At 39.9% G+C, this 18,632-nt stretch overlaps 1 protein-coding gene across 1 annotated transcript in view; it reads right to left on the bottom strand.

Annotated features, from left to right (window-relative positions):
* IARS2 (isoleucyl-tRNA synthetase 2, mitochondrial) overlaps positions 1-18,632 on the bottom strand; it is a 1,410,425-nt gene that overhangs the window by 202,560 nt on the left and 1,189,233 nt on the right. Inside the window, exon 21 of the mRNA XM_044061644.1 lies at positions 6,544-6,734. Coding sequence (XP_043917579.1) covers positions 6,544-6,734 — 191 coding nt within the window. The remainder of the gene's footprint in view (positions 1-6,543; positions 6,735-18,632) is intronic.

Raw genomic sequence — 18,632 nt, 5'->3', positions numbered from 1 at the left:
TTAATGGAATTTGAGGGTATAGAATACAGGAGAAACCGCAGGCATCTTCCGGTGTCTGAAATAATATCGCAGCATCGTACCTGTGATACAGACTCTAGATCTCAGAGCAACCCTGACAATGTTCATACTGTAGAACATACTGCAGTATACATTCTCCTTCCTGATGATGTCCCAGATATCCCCAAAGTTGAACATTCCTTGAAGATAGTCCCCGTTGTTAGAGCCAATTCTGATTTTTATGTTATATGATAAAGTCGTACTTCTAGACCTAGTATAAAATACACAGCAACCTGGATAGGATTGTTTTACATGTGTCTAATTTTGTATAACTGAATGTCAAATAATTATTTCTGTATAACTGCATGTCAAAAGATCATTTCTGTGTAATTGCATGTCACTGAATACTGTAATTTGGTATATGATCTACTTCTCAAAGAGGGAGGATGTAGAACAGAGCGTGTGTATGTAACTTTAAGAAGCATTTCAGATGTAGGCACGTGCATATAAATAATGAGCATGTGCAGGCAGCAGTGCCATTTTGAGAGAACAGCCAGAGTGTTAACATGTATGAGTGTGGTAGTCAGTTTGTTTATGTTTATTTAAGTTTAAGTTACTAAGCCTCAGTCCTGATGTGTTTGTGTGTAGTAAAGCTGCTTGAACCAAACTCACAACTGTTCATCTGTTTCATCCTGACCGGACAAGCGACACCTATGCACCTATGGATGGCGCAGTGGTAGCATTGTCACCTCACAACAATATGTTCTCCGGTTCAATTCTTGACTGGGGTGCCTTCTATGCGAAGTCTGCATGTCCTCCCTGCGTTTGTGTATGTTTCCTCCAGGTGCTCCAGTTTCCTCCCATGTCACAAAGACATATGTCTGGAGTGTTTCTCCCCAGGCCTCCACTGAAAACTGGCTTTGTTCCAAGTCGGACTTTCCCGGTACACAAATGTTAAATAAATAAAATAAAATAAACCTAGGATGTGCAAGCCACCAAGAGACACTCAATCCTATCCTCATCCCTGTGTAGCCTGAGCCACTATTCAAACTCAGGTTGTCTAGACTGCCATCACAGCTCAATTCCTTCTGCTGCACAGAGATGGACTTTTTGTATGAGATGTGATATTAGGCTGTAAGGGGAAGAGTGGTTTGGGGAAATTTAGGATGGGTATATAGTAAGGGTTTTATTATGGTAGTTGGGCATGATTGTATGTTTGCTGAAAAAGGGCCGTTAGTAGTGGGATGTATACATAGCACTGTGGGCAACAAATAACAAACTGCACTGCTGAGATGATGGGAAAGGAACAAAGACAAAATGAGTGAGAAGTATGTGAATGGTGGCATAAAATGTTCTATAAGAAAAATGTGTATTATATAACGAAGGGGGGTGGAGAAATTGGATACATCTAGCTTACAATACCCTTGCAGACTGGATAATGTTGGTTAGAAATATTAAACACCATTGATCGGTACAAGGGTAAAATGGAAGGGAGATGGGAGAAGACAGAAGGCAAATATGTCAAGGTAAATAATGCAATTATAGTCTTGTGCAATTAGCAACGATAAAGGTAAATTGTTATTTTAAAAAATAAATAAAATGAACATGCAAAACTTTCCATACTAACAATGCAATGTCACTAATTCCCATTGAAAAAAGAAAATCTACACCTTCCAAAATATAAATTAGACCATATTCACTGAACTTCTAAAGTTTACATTTCTCCATAAATATTTCCATCTCTTTAACACTTCCAATTACTTTAAAGATTTTTATTAAATCATAAATGAAACAATATCACATGTGCCCATTTAGTAATAGAAAAGAAACCATAGTGATATCCTTGTGGTTTCCATGCAGAATACATACATGTTTTCTTTCTACAGCTTATCATTTACTTCAACATTACATAAATTGCTCAATCCCTGCCATCCCTTAAACCTCACTCTTCCTGCTAAACATTATTCTGCATATATTTCCCCACAAATTCCATTTATTTCCATGTCATTTGCTCCTTCCCTATTCTAAAGTACCCTGTCCCAGTTTTATCATATTCAGAACTTCAGTTACAGTGGTTTTAGATTTTGGTTTCCATTTTCTATTTTCCTTCCAAAAATTGCTTTTTTGGCAGCCGATAGTATTAACCTTAGTAAGGCCGTACTATGTCTAGGTAAGTCAGATCTTGTGTCAGAGCTCAGATTAATTTCCTTTGTTAAAACCATTTGCTTGATCAACATATCTGACAAAGTACTCTGTAGTGTAGTGAACTTTTAAAATCTAACAAGTTATTGCACTCTCAAAAATTATGTTCACAGTTACATTGCTCTTTTCCACCAGACTCACAGCATTTGCTGTGTACCAGAAGAAAAATCTTATCACCAAACATAGAATAAAGTATTCACACTGTCCCAGGCTTACTACAGGCATCAAAAAGAAAATGCCAATCAGGAACAAAATATGTTCCCTTTGGAAAGCAACCAATAACCCCTATATCCATTTCAGTTAGGTAGCTTTTAGAAGACAAACTAGGTTAGGCATCAAAGAAGCCAAATCTACCTAGTACAGGGGGGAAAAAGTGTCCCCTGGGAATCCCCTAATCTTACTATAAGATTAAGGGATTACATGGACATAATAAAGCAATACAACTGTTATCATAAAAATGAGCAAAATTACTCCTGGTCTACAAATAACACAGCAGGACAGTTCAAAGTTTTCAACCACCACCACAAACCAAGCACACCTCCCAATACGACAATAAACCTGATTTTGCCTTAGCTACCTTTTAACTTCAGTCCTATCTTATAGCTATTATTAAACTGATAAGCAATATGCACAACAAATCTCTCTCTCGCTCTCTCTCTGTCTCCCTCTTCATCCAAGGATCCACAAATATATGTAACCTCATTACTAAGCCCCTAACCTACATAATCTATCAATCTTAATAGGCAAAGTCCCCTCTGAATGGAAAAATGCCACTATGATTTCCACTCTTAAACTTTCTAACCCTAGCCAAAATGATCACTTCTGCCTCGCCGCTTTATTCTTTCCAACAGCTAAAATACTGGATGATTTACTAAACAAACTAATTATCCAATTTCTACCAAAGAGGTACATACTATCCCAAAAGTTTGGCCTATCTGTAATACATCTACAGTTCTTTTTAGATCACTAGATGCATCTTCAGCAGTGTTGCTATGCTCTCAGACCTGGAAAAAAAATTGATTCTGCAGACCATTTTCTTCTCCACAAGCACCTATCTCAAATTCACTTCGATAATAAGTCTGTGAACTGGTTCACTTAACTTTCATGAAAGGTTTTTTCAAGTAAAAGTTACGAAAAAGTTATATCTCTCTTTTCCATAACACCTCCACTTCTCTTTGTCAAATTCTCTTCTCCCAGTTTATCATCTCCCTCTCTCTCCCTACACCTACACACTGTTAACATGACTCTGTATGCTAATAAACTCATTCTTCTCAAGGCTGATGACAAACTATCAACCCTTCAGCAGACTCTCCAAAACAACTTTAGAAAAATCTGTAAGGGTCTGTACACTATTGTCTTGTAGTTAGTAAGTTTAAAGCTAAAACTGTTATTTGGTAACGTCTAAAACTAAAACTGTTACTCCTCAAAGGTTACTCAGTTGTCCATCTTTAATCACTGTGAACCCCCTAGGCAATTTACAAGAACAATCAAACTACAAGTGTTGCAATGCGTTGCTTGAGATTTCTTTAACATTCAAATTACACCAAGAATTTATAATCAACAAAGTTCTTCAACAGCTTTAGCGCTCTTAATGAGTTACCCTCATACTTTCTTCTGAAAGTAGATAGTCCACAGATCAAACAAAAACTTAACTTCTTTCAGAAAACTTTAAATAAAATGTGCAGTGTCATTAATTTAGAACACAACAGAACATCCCATTATATCTTTTTTCCTCAGCACACACACACCTACTATCAATCTTAGGGTGACCCTACAATTCAACTTTGATACACAAGCTACTACATCCCACATTCTGCTGTCCCCTGCATAAGTCATTATTTGCAGTGAAACTCCCTCCTTACTAAGGAACACTGATTCCATTGCCATTACCCTCCAACAGTCACCATTCACAGTAAACTGCACTGACAGGCCCTCCATTAAGCTGGTAAAAGCTGTCTGGAACTCTCCTCCTTCAATGTATAGAATGGCCCCAACACTATCACTTAAAAATAACCTTAAGGCACATTAGTCTGATGGTATACTATACCACTGGTTTGATACACCACCCCAGCTCCATTACACCTTATGCCATTCTATGTAAAATCATAAAACTTTACAGAATTTTGCCAGTCTATGAACTTGCAGATTGCTCACTGTAAAAGACTGCATACACACATGGACAGACACACACACACACACACACACACACACACACATATATATATATATATATATATATATATATATATATATATATATATATATATAAACCACAGCAGAGCTAAGATGAAGGTTGCCAAGGTCAGGTACTCAGAAATATGTAGAAATAAACATCCAAAATAAAGTACCATGACCGCCACAGCTAAAACCGGGCAAGCTTTATTGATAAGGTAATGATAAGCGCTTTTGGGTTAACGGAATCCTTCTTCAGATCAACTATCAAATAAAAAAGCACATATTTAAAAAATACAATGACCAATAAAATTTCTCTAATGAAACCGCCAAAGTAACTGGCCAACCAGAGTTAAAATACTAATAATGTGAAGAATGGAGCCAATTAACACGTGATCTGCCCTGTCCTTATACACTAATGGCTATACAGCATAATTCGCCTATAAAATAAATGTACTGGTAAGATAAGGATACAGTTATTCTAACCTATCATAATAGTACAACTGAATAATTTATACATCATATGAATCTTGTTCTCTAAAGCATTCATAGAACCCCAGTGTTAATTGGACAATAACTTCATATTGTACTTCACATCTATCAGTGAGACCGTTTTAAAAGAAATGTCACATTAACTACTGACTTGTGAAATGGCATACTGAGCCATACTATCAAAGCCAATCAAATACATAAGTCTGAAGTAATTGCCAGTCAAAACTGAATTATGAATCTATAGAACCCATTAACATTTAACCTTACACAAGTTCTTATTTTGCTTTAAAAATTGCTTAACCATTCTAAAAAATTTCTGTATACAGAATTTATATGAACAATGACATTGGCGATCATTATATGATAAAACAGAAATGACTGCATACACAAATGTATAATATATACATATATATATATATATATATATATATATATATATATATATAAAACATAAGATCTTAGTATTTGTAACTATGTATTATCATATTTAATCTTGTGTGTGTTGTTATGCTTTAAAATATACTATAATGTTACACTAAAACTCTTATTTTACGTACACTAATGTATCTTTTCAATGTTAACTGCATAGATGGCCCTGGTCATGGTTATAAAAGGACAGATGTCCAGTCCACCACCTGATTAACAAATGTATAAATAATAAATATGTAGCATCATCTGTCATTTTAAGAAAAGTTTCCTTTCAAGATACAAGTGTTACTGCAGCCTGGCCTAGCACTCACTTTTTGAAACATTAACATTTGGACATCCAGTCCAAAGGCAGGGTGAGTTTGTGTTGGCAAATTTTGAATGTTTTTTTTATGAACCATGTCCACTTTTGTGCTGTGTTAAATAGCTTTGTACCCATCCTACATAAGACTGCTCTGCTTAATGAAGCCAAAGGATGGCAGGTTAGTCACACTGCATGTATTATAATTTCAGATAATTGACCATCATTCAATAGGGCAGGGCAGTAACCCACATACCACACCTATTCATGATGTCGACTATCCTGACAATGTTAATTTTAAGAAAGTCATAAGCTTTACGTCCATATTTCATTTCTGTTCCACATTTGAGGATAAATCTGATAGCCCTCCAATGAGACAGGATGCTGAATAAAACCGATAGGTAGACCTAGGCTCCATTGCTATAGATTGTTTACAGAGGGCTATTCTGCTGACAGATAACACACCTGAGGATGTGAAGTTAAAGGAGTAGCAGTGTAACAAGAATTATGGTATGTAAAAAGAATCTTGTTTGTTTAGATTGCCAAAGAACTTTCATCAGCAGTAAGTAAATCAAAAAAGTTCACCTGCGATCACTATTTAAAAACACATCAAACTTAAGTGATGGAAAATGTAAACAAATACATTACATTTGCAATCATCTAAAACAACCACAAACTTTGCTTTTATGTGCCCCCCCAAGCAATTAAATACATTAAATCCACGGCTGCATGATCTTGGAAAAAGAGGCAAATTCCTTAACTATATTGCAGTCACTCTCACACACACACACACACACACACACACACACACACACACACACACACACACACACACACACACACACTTATACAGTGTGCATACGTATCAACAAAGACAGACAGAAGCATACATCTTAGAGTATTAGTTGCTCCTGCCAAATAAAGGCAATAACAGTTTACATCAGTTGCTGTACCTCCATCATCTCAAAAAGCAGGCCAGGTTCAATTGCAATAGTTAGGTCATATTCAGCTGCATTTCTGCCAGGGATGGAGCTGAGGAAGGAATCTCTAATTGCACATGCACCTTCCACAACTTCCTCCAGTCCAGGTTTCTTCCAGACAGAACTGGATTTCATCCAACCAGTGTGAAAAATGCTAACGTGATCTAGGAGGAAAGGTAAACAATTTAATAAGGCATAATGCAAAACAAAGAAAAAAAGACTAAGTGGCTAACAGTTACAAAAATCATCTGTGTACAGACTCACACTACATACTAGCTATCACACTACATACTAGCTAACACCATATCTGCTTGCCTTTACACTATTCCAACTTGTATTAAAAGTAAATGCCTCCACATCAGATGGAGTAGAGCCAAGAGGGAATGTTAGAAGGCAGAGTCCTGAAGTACAAATTACCAAAGCTGGACTGACTAAAGAAGACAAAAGTACTGACAAATGCATTGCAAAGGTATAAACTAGCAAACAAGGGGGGTGTGACAAAAATGTTTGTGGAGTACACATTTTCAAAGTAAGCAACAGAAGTGACCACTCCTCTAAAGAAATGACCTTGGACACCAACATTTTTCAATGTGCACTTTATTGCCTAATAGCAAAGTATAATGCAGTAAATTCATTTAGAAAGGGACTGTCTGCTACTGTCCCTTTCCCTACTGGGGTGAGGAAGACTTAGGGGGGCATAAACTATCTGATCTTGGGACATGGCAGTATAATGCTGTTCCATGGTCTACTGAGAGGACAAAAAACATATTAGCACTGAACCAGTAGTAGTATAAGGTTGGGACTACTAGCAACCAGTAGCAATTATCCTTCCAATTGGCTGTTCTCAGTGGGAATATTCCTGGATTTGCCATTAATATTTAGGGCGGATGAACACTGACTTTCTTCTATGCAGCTGTTTAACTGCTTGTAAAAGTCAGAGGTGAATGCAGCAGCTCTCTGAGTTGAGTCTATTTGTATGAGATAGTTGGGAATTTTACAAGCTGAAGTAGGTTTTCCTTGGTAAAGTCCCTAAAGATGATCTCAATTTGGTGGTGGAGTGGTACTACTCGGCATGACAGAGAAGATAACTCACTTGTGGTCAGATTTAACCAGTGACAAGGAGGTGTGGGACGGGGTACAAGGTGGGGGATAGGTTGGTAAAGACTAGGTCAAGGATAGCAGAGCTTCTAGCAGGCAGCTTTACAATTTTCTCCAGTGCACTGGCATTAACAATGTCTACTAAACACTGAGTATATCCACTTTAGAGGTGTAAGTGTGACAATTAATACTTAGGTTATTAAAATCCCCAAGCTCAAATGTATTTAGTTTGATATTTTACCCAGCAATGGTGTTAAGGTAATTTCCATGATCTTGGGGAGACACTGATGGGGATCTATAGTTAGTGATGAAGTATAGTTGGATTTGTTAATAGTGATTTGTATTTTTAGGAGTTCGAAGTCAGGGTTGTGGGTAATCTGACATGAGGTGATGGTGCTTCAGACAAATACAGATAGTCCCCACAGTTACCTAGGGGCCTGAAGGAATGATAGGTACTAAACCCTCTGTGGTCTCAGTTGAAGATATTTTAGTGTGTAATTTCTTTACAAACTTAACATAAGTTATGGACCTAGTGGTGGGTTGTGGCTAATGCGATGCTGTGACAGTATAATGCTTACCGATAGTGGTTTGATCTGAAATGTTTCTATCCATGTTTCTTAAATATTTACATCTCATTCAATTTGTATTATCAGCTGGTGCCAGCAGTGGACAGCTGGTAAGTATAAAATAGTTGCTACACTACCTTAGAACACCCAAAGTGATTAGACTGGCCACAGAAGGGAGTGATAGTGGACTGCTGAGCCATGCGGCCACAGAGTGGAGGACTACAGCTCATCATAGTACTCGGTGGGGGGGGGGGGTTAGAAGGTGACTATTGTAGTAGACCATGAAGATTTATGAATGAACTGTTTAAGGTAATGCTCTAGAGGTACGTTAGACAGTCACTAATATAGCAGTACTTAGGGAAAAACACCAATGATGAAGACTGGTGATTCACCTATTGGCTATTACTTGGCTACTAGATGTGGTCTCACTACTGCTAACACAGCTAGGAATCAATGACCATTAGCTCCTTCTCTCATCAGAAGCAAAACAGTAGCACAAATACCATGCTGGTTCCTGAGAAGTAATACTGTCGCAGATGTTGTTGGGGTAAGTTGATTTGTTAGAGTTTTCTCTTGGGAGGTGACCAGGATAGCATGTACAGCAGCTCGTCAAAAAAGAAAGCCAAGCTACACAAAGTCCAAAATTAAAAGTAAAGAGGTTTCCACCGAAACAGCAACCAGTTCAATTAGGGAAGTCACATACACACTGCCCAATCAGAGACTGTCAGGAACCAATGTTCGTTTGCTCCTTCTTTCACTAGAAGCAAAGGAGTAGCATTAATCCCAAGCAGTTTATTGGCCTTCCAGTGACTGATAATCTCCAGGAAGATTAGGAAATAATGTCTCTTGGTTCCTTCTCTTTCCAAGAGCAAAACAGAAGCACTAATCCCCCACTGACTCCTGGGAAATTGTTTGTAGGTTTTCCAGTGATCTTTGTCCTTTGTCCCAGATATTACAAATTTTAAATTAAGATAGGAAAAGGGGTTATATTCTACATAGTGCACTATACACCAAGTTAGTGGGATGATATGAAAAAGAGAGTAACTAGAGTTTTAACAGTCTAAGGGGAGGGTCCTAAGGAAATTTTGGTGCCTAGCAGTATCAGGAGATGAGACTGGAGGGAGCAACTTAAGTCAAACTTACAGTAGTGATGGGCAACTTAAACGTCACTGACTTTAAAACCACAACAAAGAATAAACAGGTATCTGGGAAAAATCTAATACTATGTATGTTTACTGTGAGTCTCACTACAAATCATGTATAAAATGCCACTTGTGACCTGCTGTTCCTATACCTTTAGAATAATGCTGTCATATACTCTGCGTGCCTAGCCTTGTTATATGTACAAAAAACTATGTAATAGAGTAGAGTATTCCTACTCACCATTTCTTGACTTGTATTAGACATTTCTGTGCCATAGGTGTATATATTTGTGCTTCTTATTCTGTACTTTAATGGTATAACTGGAGCTTTTCTTCTCGGGCCTCCACTGAAAAAGGACATGTCCAGTTGGACTTCCCCAGTTAACAAATGTAAAATAAAATAAATAATGTATAATTTGGGAAAAGAGCTAAGAGGGTATGTCAAGAAGACTGAGTCGAGAGGGAATGCACAGAAGGCCGAGTCCTTGGGAAAAAAAAGTCTTACAGCACTTACAGTTTCCAGTGATTAAAACCTTTAAGGTTATGCTGACCCTATATAAGAATTTCTACTTCTCAACTCCTCACACAAATTAAGTATATTTAATTCCTTTGCAATCAGTAAATGGATCACAAATCTTTCCCAACAGGCCTAGCCAAGACCCTTAAACAATTCAAGAGAAAACAACTTCAAAGTAAAACAAAAATCCAAAATAAAACAAACTGTAATAGAATAAGATAAAAATGAAAACATAATGCAAATATACAAGCCTTAAATGAAGAAATCCAGTACAGTCGCACAACAGAAATAGTCTCATAGCACTTACAGCTCTCAGTGATTAAACCTTTTCCTCATCTCTTTAACCTAAATAAGAATTTCTATTTCCCAGTTCTTCTCACAAATAGACATGATTCATTTGCAACAGTTAGTGGAAATTATTAGTTATGTACTCACCATAACTTGGCATCTGTGTTGTCCATTTTTATTCTTCCTCACTGATGGATTCAAATCCATAATTCAGATCTGACTCGGCCACATACAACGGACTTTGGTTCCAGCTCTCGAACTCCTCCCTCTACCCACAAGGCTCTATTCCATCTCCAACACCTCAGATCGAGTTTGCTGCCTAATCTCCATTTTATAGCAGAGGCAGACATACACAGATGGTGGTCAGAAGAAAGACAGGACACAAACCAGGAACTTAATAGTTCCAATACAGTCTAACAGGTACTTCCAGAAGTGGCAGGGACAGGGGAAGGTGATGAAGAATAAAAATGGACAACACAGATGTCAAGTTATGAGGAGTACATAACTAATAAATCTGATGTCCTTTTCATTCTTCCTCACCAATGGGACAGAGCCCCCAGCTACGTAATCCTTGGGAGGCCCTCATGGAAGGACCTGCCAGAGCACTGTTGAACCAAAAGAAGCTCTGTTTCTAGAAATCATGCCCAATCTGTAATCCGTAACAAAAGTATGAGTCTTTGACCAAATAGATGCAGCATAAATGTCATCAATGGAAGTCCTTGACCAAAAGGCGGATGAAGTTGCCATGGACTGAGTGGAATGAGCTCAAGGAGGTTGTGGTAAATTCAGTTTATTCTGATAATAAACCAATTAAATGTAATCAGTAATCCATTTGGCTAGAATAACTTTAGATACTGCCTGACCCAAGCAACTTGGGGAAAGGATACAAAAATCTGATCAAACTTCCTGAACTGTTTTGTTTTGTGAAGATAAAAACATAGTTGTCTGTGCACAAAGGATCATAGGAGGTTACTAGTCTAATGGCCCTGGGGCCCTTACAAGCCTAGCCAATTCCAACCCTTTTCCCTAGTGTGTCAATATTTCAAGTAGAGCTAAATCAATATCTACTTCCCCTATCAGTAGGGATGCAGGTGACACCCCCGGGATGAATTTATGGTTTCCCATCCAATCATCCAAATTATGCTTAAATAGGGTCAACTAAAAGGGCTCTGGTTCACTTGACTTGGAAGTTTGTTCCAGAGAAGAGGTAACCTTTGAGAAACTAATCTGTCTCTCCAGCAAGTCTTGGTGATGTCACATACTAGGTTAAGGTCCCTAGACTAAGTGCATTGACTACCATTTGACTTAAGGATGTGTAGCATTTCCATTACAGCAGGATCTGAAATTGCTGTAAATACAAGCCACAGATCTCCCTTGAGTAGTCTGTATGACACAGTATAGAGACAGTGATTTCAGTCTGTCAACATATAACATGTGCTAAAGGCTTTGAATTTTCTTTGTAAGAAACCTTTGAGGTCTCGATGGAGAGGTTGCTATCAACCTGTGTGCCCAAATTTCTCACCATAGATTGAGAGTTTAAGGTGTTGTTATTAATGTGGTAATCTGCAGGGATGCCACTCTTGTCGAAGGGGACGATGATGCATTTATTTTGAGCCCATGACTCTGGCACCAATCATTGGTCTGTGTAAGACCTTCTTGTAGGATGTCAATATTGCCTGGGGACTCTATGACCACTCCTAGTTTGCAGTCGTCTACAAACTTTGTCAGCCACCGACCTTTTGTTTTTGCCTGTACATCCGAGAAGTAGATTCCAAATAATAGGGACCCCAGCACCGAACCCTGTGAACCACCACTGGTTACATGTCTGCTGGTGGAGGTTGAGTCCCATGTTTTGACTGTGTGTGTTCTATAGGTGAGCCAGTTTGCAACCCACTTGACAATATGCAGGTTAATCCTCAGCTGAGTGAGTTTATCAATGATGCCAGAGTAGGGAATAGTATCAAAGGCCTTAGCTAAGTCTAAGTAGACAGTATGCACAGATTTACCTTCATCCAGGGCTTTGGTGACCATCTCAAAGAAGTCCACCAAGTTCAATAGGCACAGTCTTCCTTTAATGAAGCCAAACTCAGTCGGTTCCAGCATTTGGAGGTTTGTTATATCTTTGCTAATAAGGTCCATGATGATTCTCTCCATAGCCTTGCAGATAAGGCTAGTCAGGCTTATGAGGTCTATACTTCCCAGGGTCAGGGGATGCACACCCTTTATGTAAAGGGATGAAGGCAGCTGTTTTCCATTCTACAGAAACATAACCAGTGTTTAGGCTATGGCTGAAAAGAGTGCCCAGCGGTGCTGCTAATTCCTGTTTTAATCCATTAAGAATACAGCCTGGGATGTTATCAGGTCCCATAAAGGCTGTGTTTTTGGCTTTGGAAAGGACGTTTAAGACCTGCTCCTTAGAGATAACAAGTGGAGCACAGGTGGTAGGGATGCTGTGGGCTATATGTGGAGGGGAAAAGGGAGAGACATTTTCACTGAACCTGTCTGCTAGCAGGTTGGCTATTTCCATGGGTTCAGTACATGTGGTGCCATTAACAAGTTCTGTGCAAATCTGGGTTTTTCCTTTAAGGTTACGGATGTAGCTAAAGAATGCCTTACAGTTACCTTTTGCTACGGAGGATAATCTGGAGATGAAGAATGTATTCTCCCTTATTCATAAAATTTGGAAAGGAGACTGGTAATTGTATGTACTGGTAGATGTTATTTTCAGATGCCACCTTAGGAAGAAAAGAAGGGTTGGTCCACAGAGAATGGAAAACAAATCAAGGAGGCTTTGCTGATAGGGCCTGGAGCTTATTTTAAAGTAAAATAAATTCAAATAAAACAAACTGTAACAAAACAAGAGCAACAATCAAGAAACAATGCAAGTATGCAAACCTTAAATGAAGAAATCCAATAAAGTCACCCAGTAGCAGCCGTCTATATAAATTTGGAAAAGACAAGTGAAGATTTGGAAAGCATTGCTGAACAATGTTTTGAAAGAGGGAAAATACCTGCATCATGGAAAAATGCAGCGCTGGTAGTATTAGAAAAGAGGGAAGCGTTTTGCAGCCCCTGTCTCATACAGACGAATTTTGATTCTAAATCAAGATTACAAAGTGTATATGTCTATATTAGCTAACAGAATGGCAAAAAATGTTACCAAAGTTGATAGATATTAATCAATGTGGTTTGGTGGAAGGGAGTCAAACATTTCATAACATTAACAGAATAGTGATGATTCAGAGGGAATTACAATATTAAAAATGCTGCTACTGTTAATTACTTTGGATGCAATGAAGGCTTTTGATAGGTAGGGATTGCTTGGAATTCGTGAGTATGACAATGACAGCATTTGCATTTCAAAATATTATAGAGTTAATAAGGTAAAATAGACAGATAAGAGGTAAAAATAAAAGTGGGAGGAGTACTTTTTGATAACTTGAGTTTGAACAGAGGGGTGAAAGCATGGATGTCCTTTTACCCTCTTATTTGCAATATAATTGAAACCTTAAAATAAGAGATTTGCAAACTCTGGGGTATAACTAATGCAGTAGTCAAAGAAAAAAGTACAGTTTTGTACCTACCATAAATGTAGATGTTCGAAGATCCACATTGCTGCAGTCCTTACATATGGGTAGTCCACTGTCCTCGGTCGGCCCGAATACCAAAGTATTAGGCTGACGTCGGTCAAGGCGCTTAAAACTGACATCAGGACGTCAGGGTACAAAAGCACATGACCGACGTCATTTCCTCAGTCTTTTCTTGCCCCAGATGTCAGAAGGCCCTAACAAGAAAGGCCAAAGCCAAAACCAGCAAAACCTAACCAACCACCCGTGCACTAACCATATTTACAATATGTACAACACAAACCACACCACCACCTTCAACAACAGAGGGAAAGGAGGGAGGTAAATTGGACTGCAGCAATGTGGATCTTCGAACATCTACATTTATGGTAGGTACAAAACTGTACTATGTTCTTCATCTCACATTGCTGCAGTCCTTACATATGGGTAGAATCCCAAAGCAGAGGTAAGGGAGGATGGCAAAACTATAAAGCGTTAGGAGCTGCCAACATGCCCTGTAAAATTGCAGTGGCAAATCCAGCCCTAGATTTAGAGTAAAGTGGAAGGTGGTAATGCTTAGAGAAAGTATGCACTGAACTCCAAGTAGCTGCTTCCAAAATATCTTTAGTAGCCACCCCTTAAAAAGCTGTAGAAGTGGCAGTAGCCCTAGTGGAATGAGGCCTAATCCCAGCTGGAATCTCCTTACCATGATGGGAATAACAGAAAGCAATACAAAAACCTATCCACTTAGAAATAGTTTGTTTTGAAACAGGTTTGCCCTGAGAACCCAAAGCAAAAGAAACAAACAACTGCTGAGACTGCCTGAACCCTTTAGTTCTGCTCAAATAATATCGCAACTGTCTGTGTATATCCAAAGTGTGCAAAATCCTTTCCCTTTATTTTGGGGTTTGCATAAAAAGTAGGCAAATGAATAGTTTGGTTTAAAGCCACACTAGAAACCACTTTAGGCATAAAAGAAGGGTTAGTACGCAAAGACACCCTATTCTTGTGGAAAATTAAGAAAGGCTCAACTGCCATAAGGGCCTGTAATTCAGAAACCCTTCTCGCAGAGGTAATGGCCAACAAAAAAGCAGTCTTCCATGATAAATATTTCAACTCTGCCGATGCTGCAGGCTCAAAAGGTTGTAGAGTGAGTTTCTCCAACACAAAATTGAGATCCCAAGCAGGAGTAGGAGCTCTACGTGGGGTCTTATATTCTTTGCCCCTCTAAGGAATTGCTTAAACAAAGGCTGAGAAAATAATGGTGGGTCACAGTCATAGTGAGCAGAAATTGCTGCAGCATGAACCTTTATAGAGGAGAAGGACAAACCTTTGTCCAATAACTCAGTAAGGTATTGAAGCGCAACACTTAAATTAGGTTTAGAAACATCAAAGTCCTTTGCTGTACTCCAAAATAAAAATCTCCTCCATTTATCTGCGTAAACTTTCCTTGTACTAGGCCTTCTGGCCTCCAAAATAACATTCAAAACTTGTTGTGGAAGCTGAGACCCTCCAGGGTTTAAAACAGAATATGCCAGGCTGTCAGATGTAGAGAATGAAGTTTGACATTGAGTAAATGACTGTTCTCCTGAGACAGCAGGTGAGGAATCGAAGGCAAAGGCCATGGAGGCTCCTGTACCAGACTTCTCAGTAATGGGTACCAGTGCTGTCGAGGCCAATCTGGAGCTATTAAAATCATGTTTGGCTTGTCCTGTCTGACCTTCAGCAGTACCTTTGGGAGGAGAGGCAGAGGTGGAAAGGCATACACGTGGAAAGGCATACACGTGAAGATTGCTCCAATTGAATGAGAGAGCATCCACTTTCCAAGCTGTGGGATGAAACCTTTTTGTGCAAAACTTTGGCAGCTGGTAATTTAGTGGAGAAGCGAACAGATCTATGTCTGGAGTTCCCCATAACACTGTCAATCTCTGAAATACATGAGGATCCAATTTCCACTCGTGGGGATCCATAATTTGTCTGCTCAACACATCTGCTAAGGAGTTCTGTGCTCCTGGCAGAAACCTTGCCTGAAGATTTAGCTGTAAACTGAGAGCAGTCTCCCACAAAATCATTGCTTGTCTGCATAGAGGATAAGAATCGTTCCCCTTGCTTGTTGATGTACCACATGACAGTTGTGTTGTCTGTTTGAATCAACACCTGCCCTGGAAGAAGTAAATCCTTGAAAGCTATCAATGCAAATTGGACTGCTAACATCTCCTTCAAGTTGATATGTAGATGTTGAAGTCTGGCAGGCCACGTGTCTTGTACCCATTTTCCATTTAGATGAGCTCCCCAAGCTTTGTCTGAGGCATCTGTCGTTAAAATCTGACTCGCCTCTGGCCGGGTCACAGAGAGTCCCTTGTTTAGGTGACATTCCTGAGCCCACCACAAAAATTCCTTTTGAATGCAAGGTATTATCTGAATGACAGGGTCCAAATCTTGGCAGTGCTGTGTCCATACATTCTTGAGATATCATTGTAGCTTCCTCATATGCAGTTTGGCATTGGGAAGTACCAGAATACAAGATGCCATGAACCCCAAGGCTTGAAGGACTGTCCTTGCAGTCAGCCTGGACTGACGAGACAACTGGTGGAAGTAAAGAGAAAGATTCTTTTGTTTGTCCGGGGTCAAAAAGGCCATCTGGGATGCTGTATTCAGTCTCACACCCAGAAAGCACATGTCCTGAGAGGGTACTAGACTGGACTTTATTTCGTTCACAGAATACCCCAGGCATCTTAACACTGCCATCACATACTGTAAATGATGAAGAAGTTCGTCCTTTTCTTGGGCCAGAATCAGGCAATCGTCCAAATAAGGATAGATCTGTATTCCTCTTAGCCTGAAGAAAGCTACCACTGGAGCCAGAACCTTCGTGAACACTCTCGGCGCAGTAGATAAGCCAAAGGGCAATGCAGAGAACTGATAATGTGAAGTCCCAGCCCGAAAACGCAGATACTTCCTGCAACTGGGCCTGATAGGAACATGAAGGTAAGCCTCCTTGAGATCCAGAGTCACCATCCAGTGATCTTTGCCCAGCAGAGGTAAAAGCTGTTGTAACATCAACATTTTGAACTTGGGAATGTCCAGATATGTGTTGAGGATAGATAAATCCAAAATTGGTCTCCACGTGTTTCCTTTCTTTGGTACTAGAAACAGGCGAGAATAAAATCCTAGGCCCACTTCTGGCAGAGGGACCGGTTGTATGGCCCCTATTTGAAGTAGTAGAGAAATTTGTTTGCGAGCCTCTAGTCTTTGCTGAGGAGGAACGTCCGGCATGCCTTTGAAAGGAGGCAAGGTATGGAAATAAAACTTGTAACCCTGGTGTATGATATCCAATACCCATTTGTCTTGGGTAATCAACATCCAATTTTCCTTGAAGAGTGCTAACCTTCCTCCCAAAGGTGCTGCCAGGCAAGAAGGATCTGGCAGCTGAAAAAGTAGGTCATTGGGCCTGTTTACGAAAGGACTGGCCCCTGCCCTCACCCGAAGATTGTGCAGGTGAACTCCCTGTTCTAGGCCTGAAAGAACTCTGAGCTCTGCCCCTACCATGTCTAGATCTACCCCTAAACTGAGAATCATAAGAAGGATACGTCCACCCCTTAGCAGGCCAATTCCTACTAAACTTCGGAGGCTGAACTTGCAAAAAATCTTTAACAGCCTGCATAGACTTAGCCTTGTCTTCCATTTTCTTCAAGACTGACTCCACAGGTGAACCAAACAACACATCAGACTGCAAAGGAGCATCCAAAATCCTTGTCTTAACATGGTCAGATAAATTCTGATCCTTCAGCCAGGTGTGCCTGCGAAGAACTGAGCCAGTGGCAGCCACCCTAGACGAGGCCTGCACAGCATCAAAACCACACTGTAATGAATGCTTACCCACCTGTTCAGAGACATGCACCAAATCTTGTAATTCTTTACACTCAATGCCTTCCGCCAGAGCATCCACCTTAGACTTCAATTGAGAAAGAAGAAAGTTTTGATATTTCAACATATGAAACTGGCAATTCAAAGCCCTCATAGCTAAGGTAGAAGATGTATAGACCTTCTTTCCCCATCTATCCAAAGCTCTGGCTTCTTTATCTAGAGGAACCGGATTTTTTACAACAGAGGCCTTGACACCCTTAGGTCCCTGACTAATAGTTTCTGGGTCCGCCCTAGGACTCTTATAAAGATATTTATGAGCCTCAGGCACCCTGTAATACCTATCCGGTTTAACAGGAGCAGGAGGCAGAGAATCAGGATTAAGTGAAGCCTCTGCAAACACATCTTCCACAACATCCAGAACAGGGGTATAGCCAAGGGCCTATGCTGGGGTAACAGCAAAACTCCTAAGCCTTTTCCTAGAATCAGAGAAGTCCTGACCTTCCCACTTAAAATGTTCCCTCATAGAATGAAGTGTCTCTGAAAAGAAAAATCCTCTGGAGGAGAAGCAGAAGGAGTGGAATCATCTGCATCAGAATCAGAATAAGGAGAGTACTCCTGCAAGTCTTCAGCTGAAGACTCTGAAACATCCGAAGCCTGCTCAAAACTTCCCAACTCTGGCTCCACCCTAGGCCTCTTATCAGGAGGGCAAAGAACCTCTAATCAGAGTAATCAAATCTTCTGCCATTTTAAGCATGTGCTTCTTAGGCACAGACCCTGCTGAACTAGGAGTGACACCAACAGAAGCTAAAACTGGCCTGCCTCTGGGAGAAGCCTTGGAAACAGAAGGAGAAGGCCTAACCACCCTAGGAAGGGAGGGGAGTCAGTAACTTGAGAAGCCCCTTCAGCCTGACCTGCCTCCTGAGAGACCACCTCCTGCAAAATCAAAGTCTCCCCCTGAGACTCCAGAGAAGTCTCCGTCGGAACCACCGGTTCCACTGGAGCCTCTAAAGAACCGGCG

The sequence above is a fragment of the Protopterus annectens genome, chromosome 1.part0 (genome assembly GCF_019279795.1).
Source record: "Protopterus annectens isolate FY-2018-M chromosome 1.part0, PAN1.0, whole genome shotgun sequence".
In the NCBI taxonomy this organism is placed as follows: domain Eukaryota; kingdom Metazoa; phylum Chordata; order Ceratodontiformes; family Protopteridae; genus Protopterus; species Protopterus annectens.
This window is presented reverse-complemented; position numbering and strand designations above follow the sequence as displayed.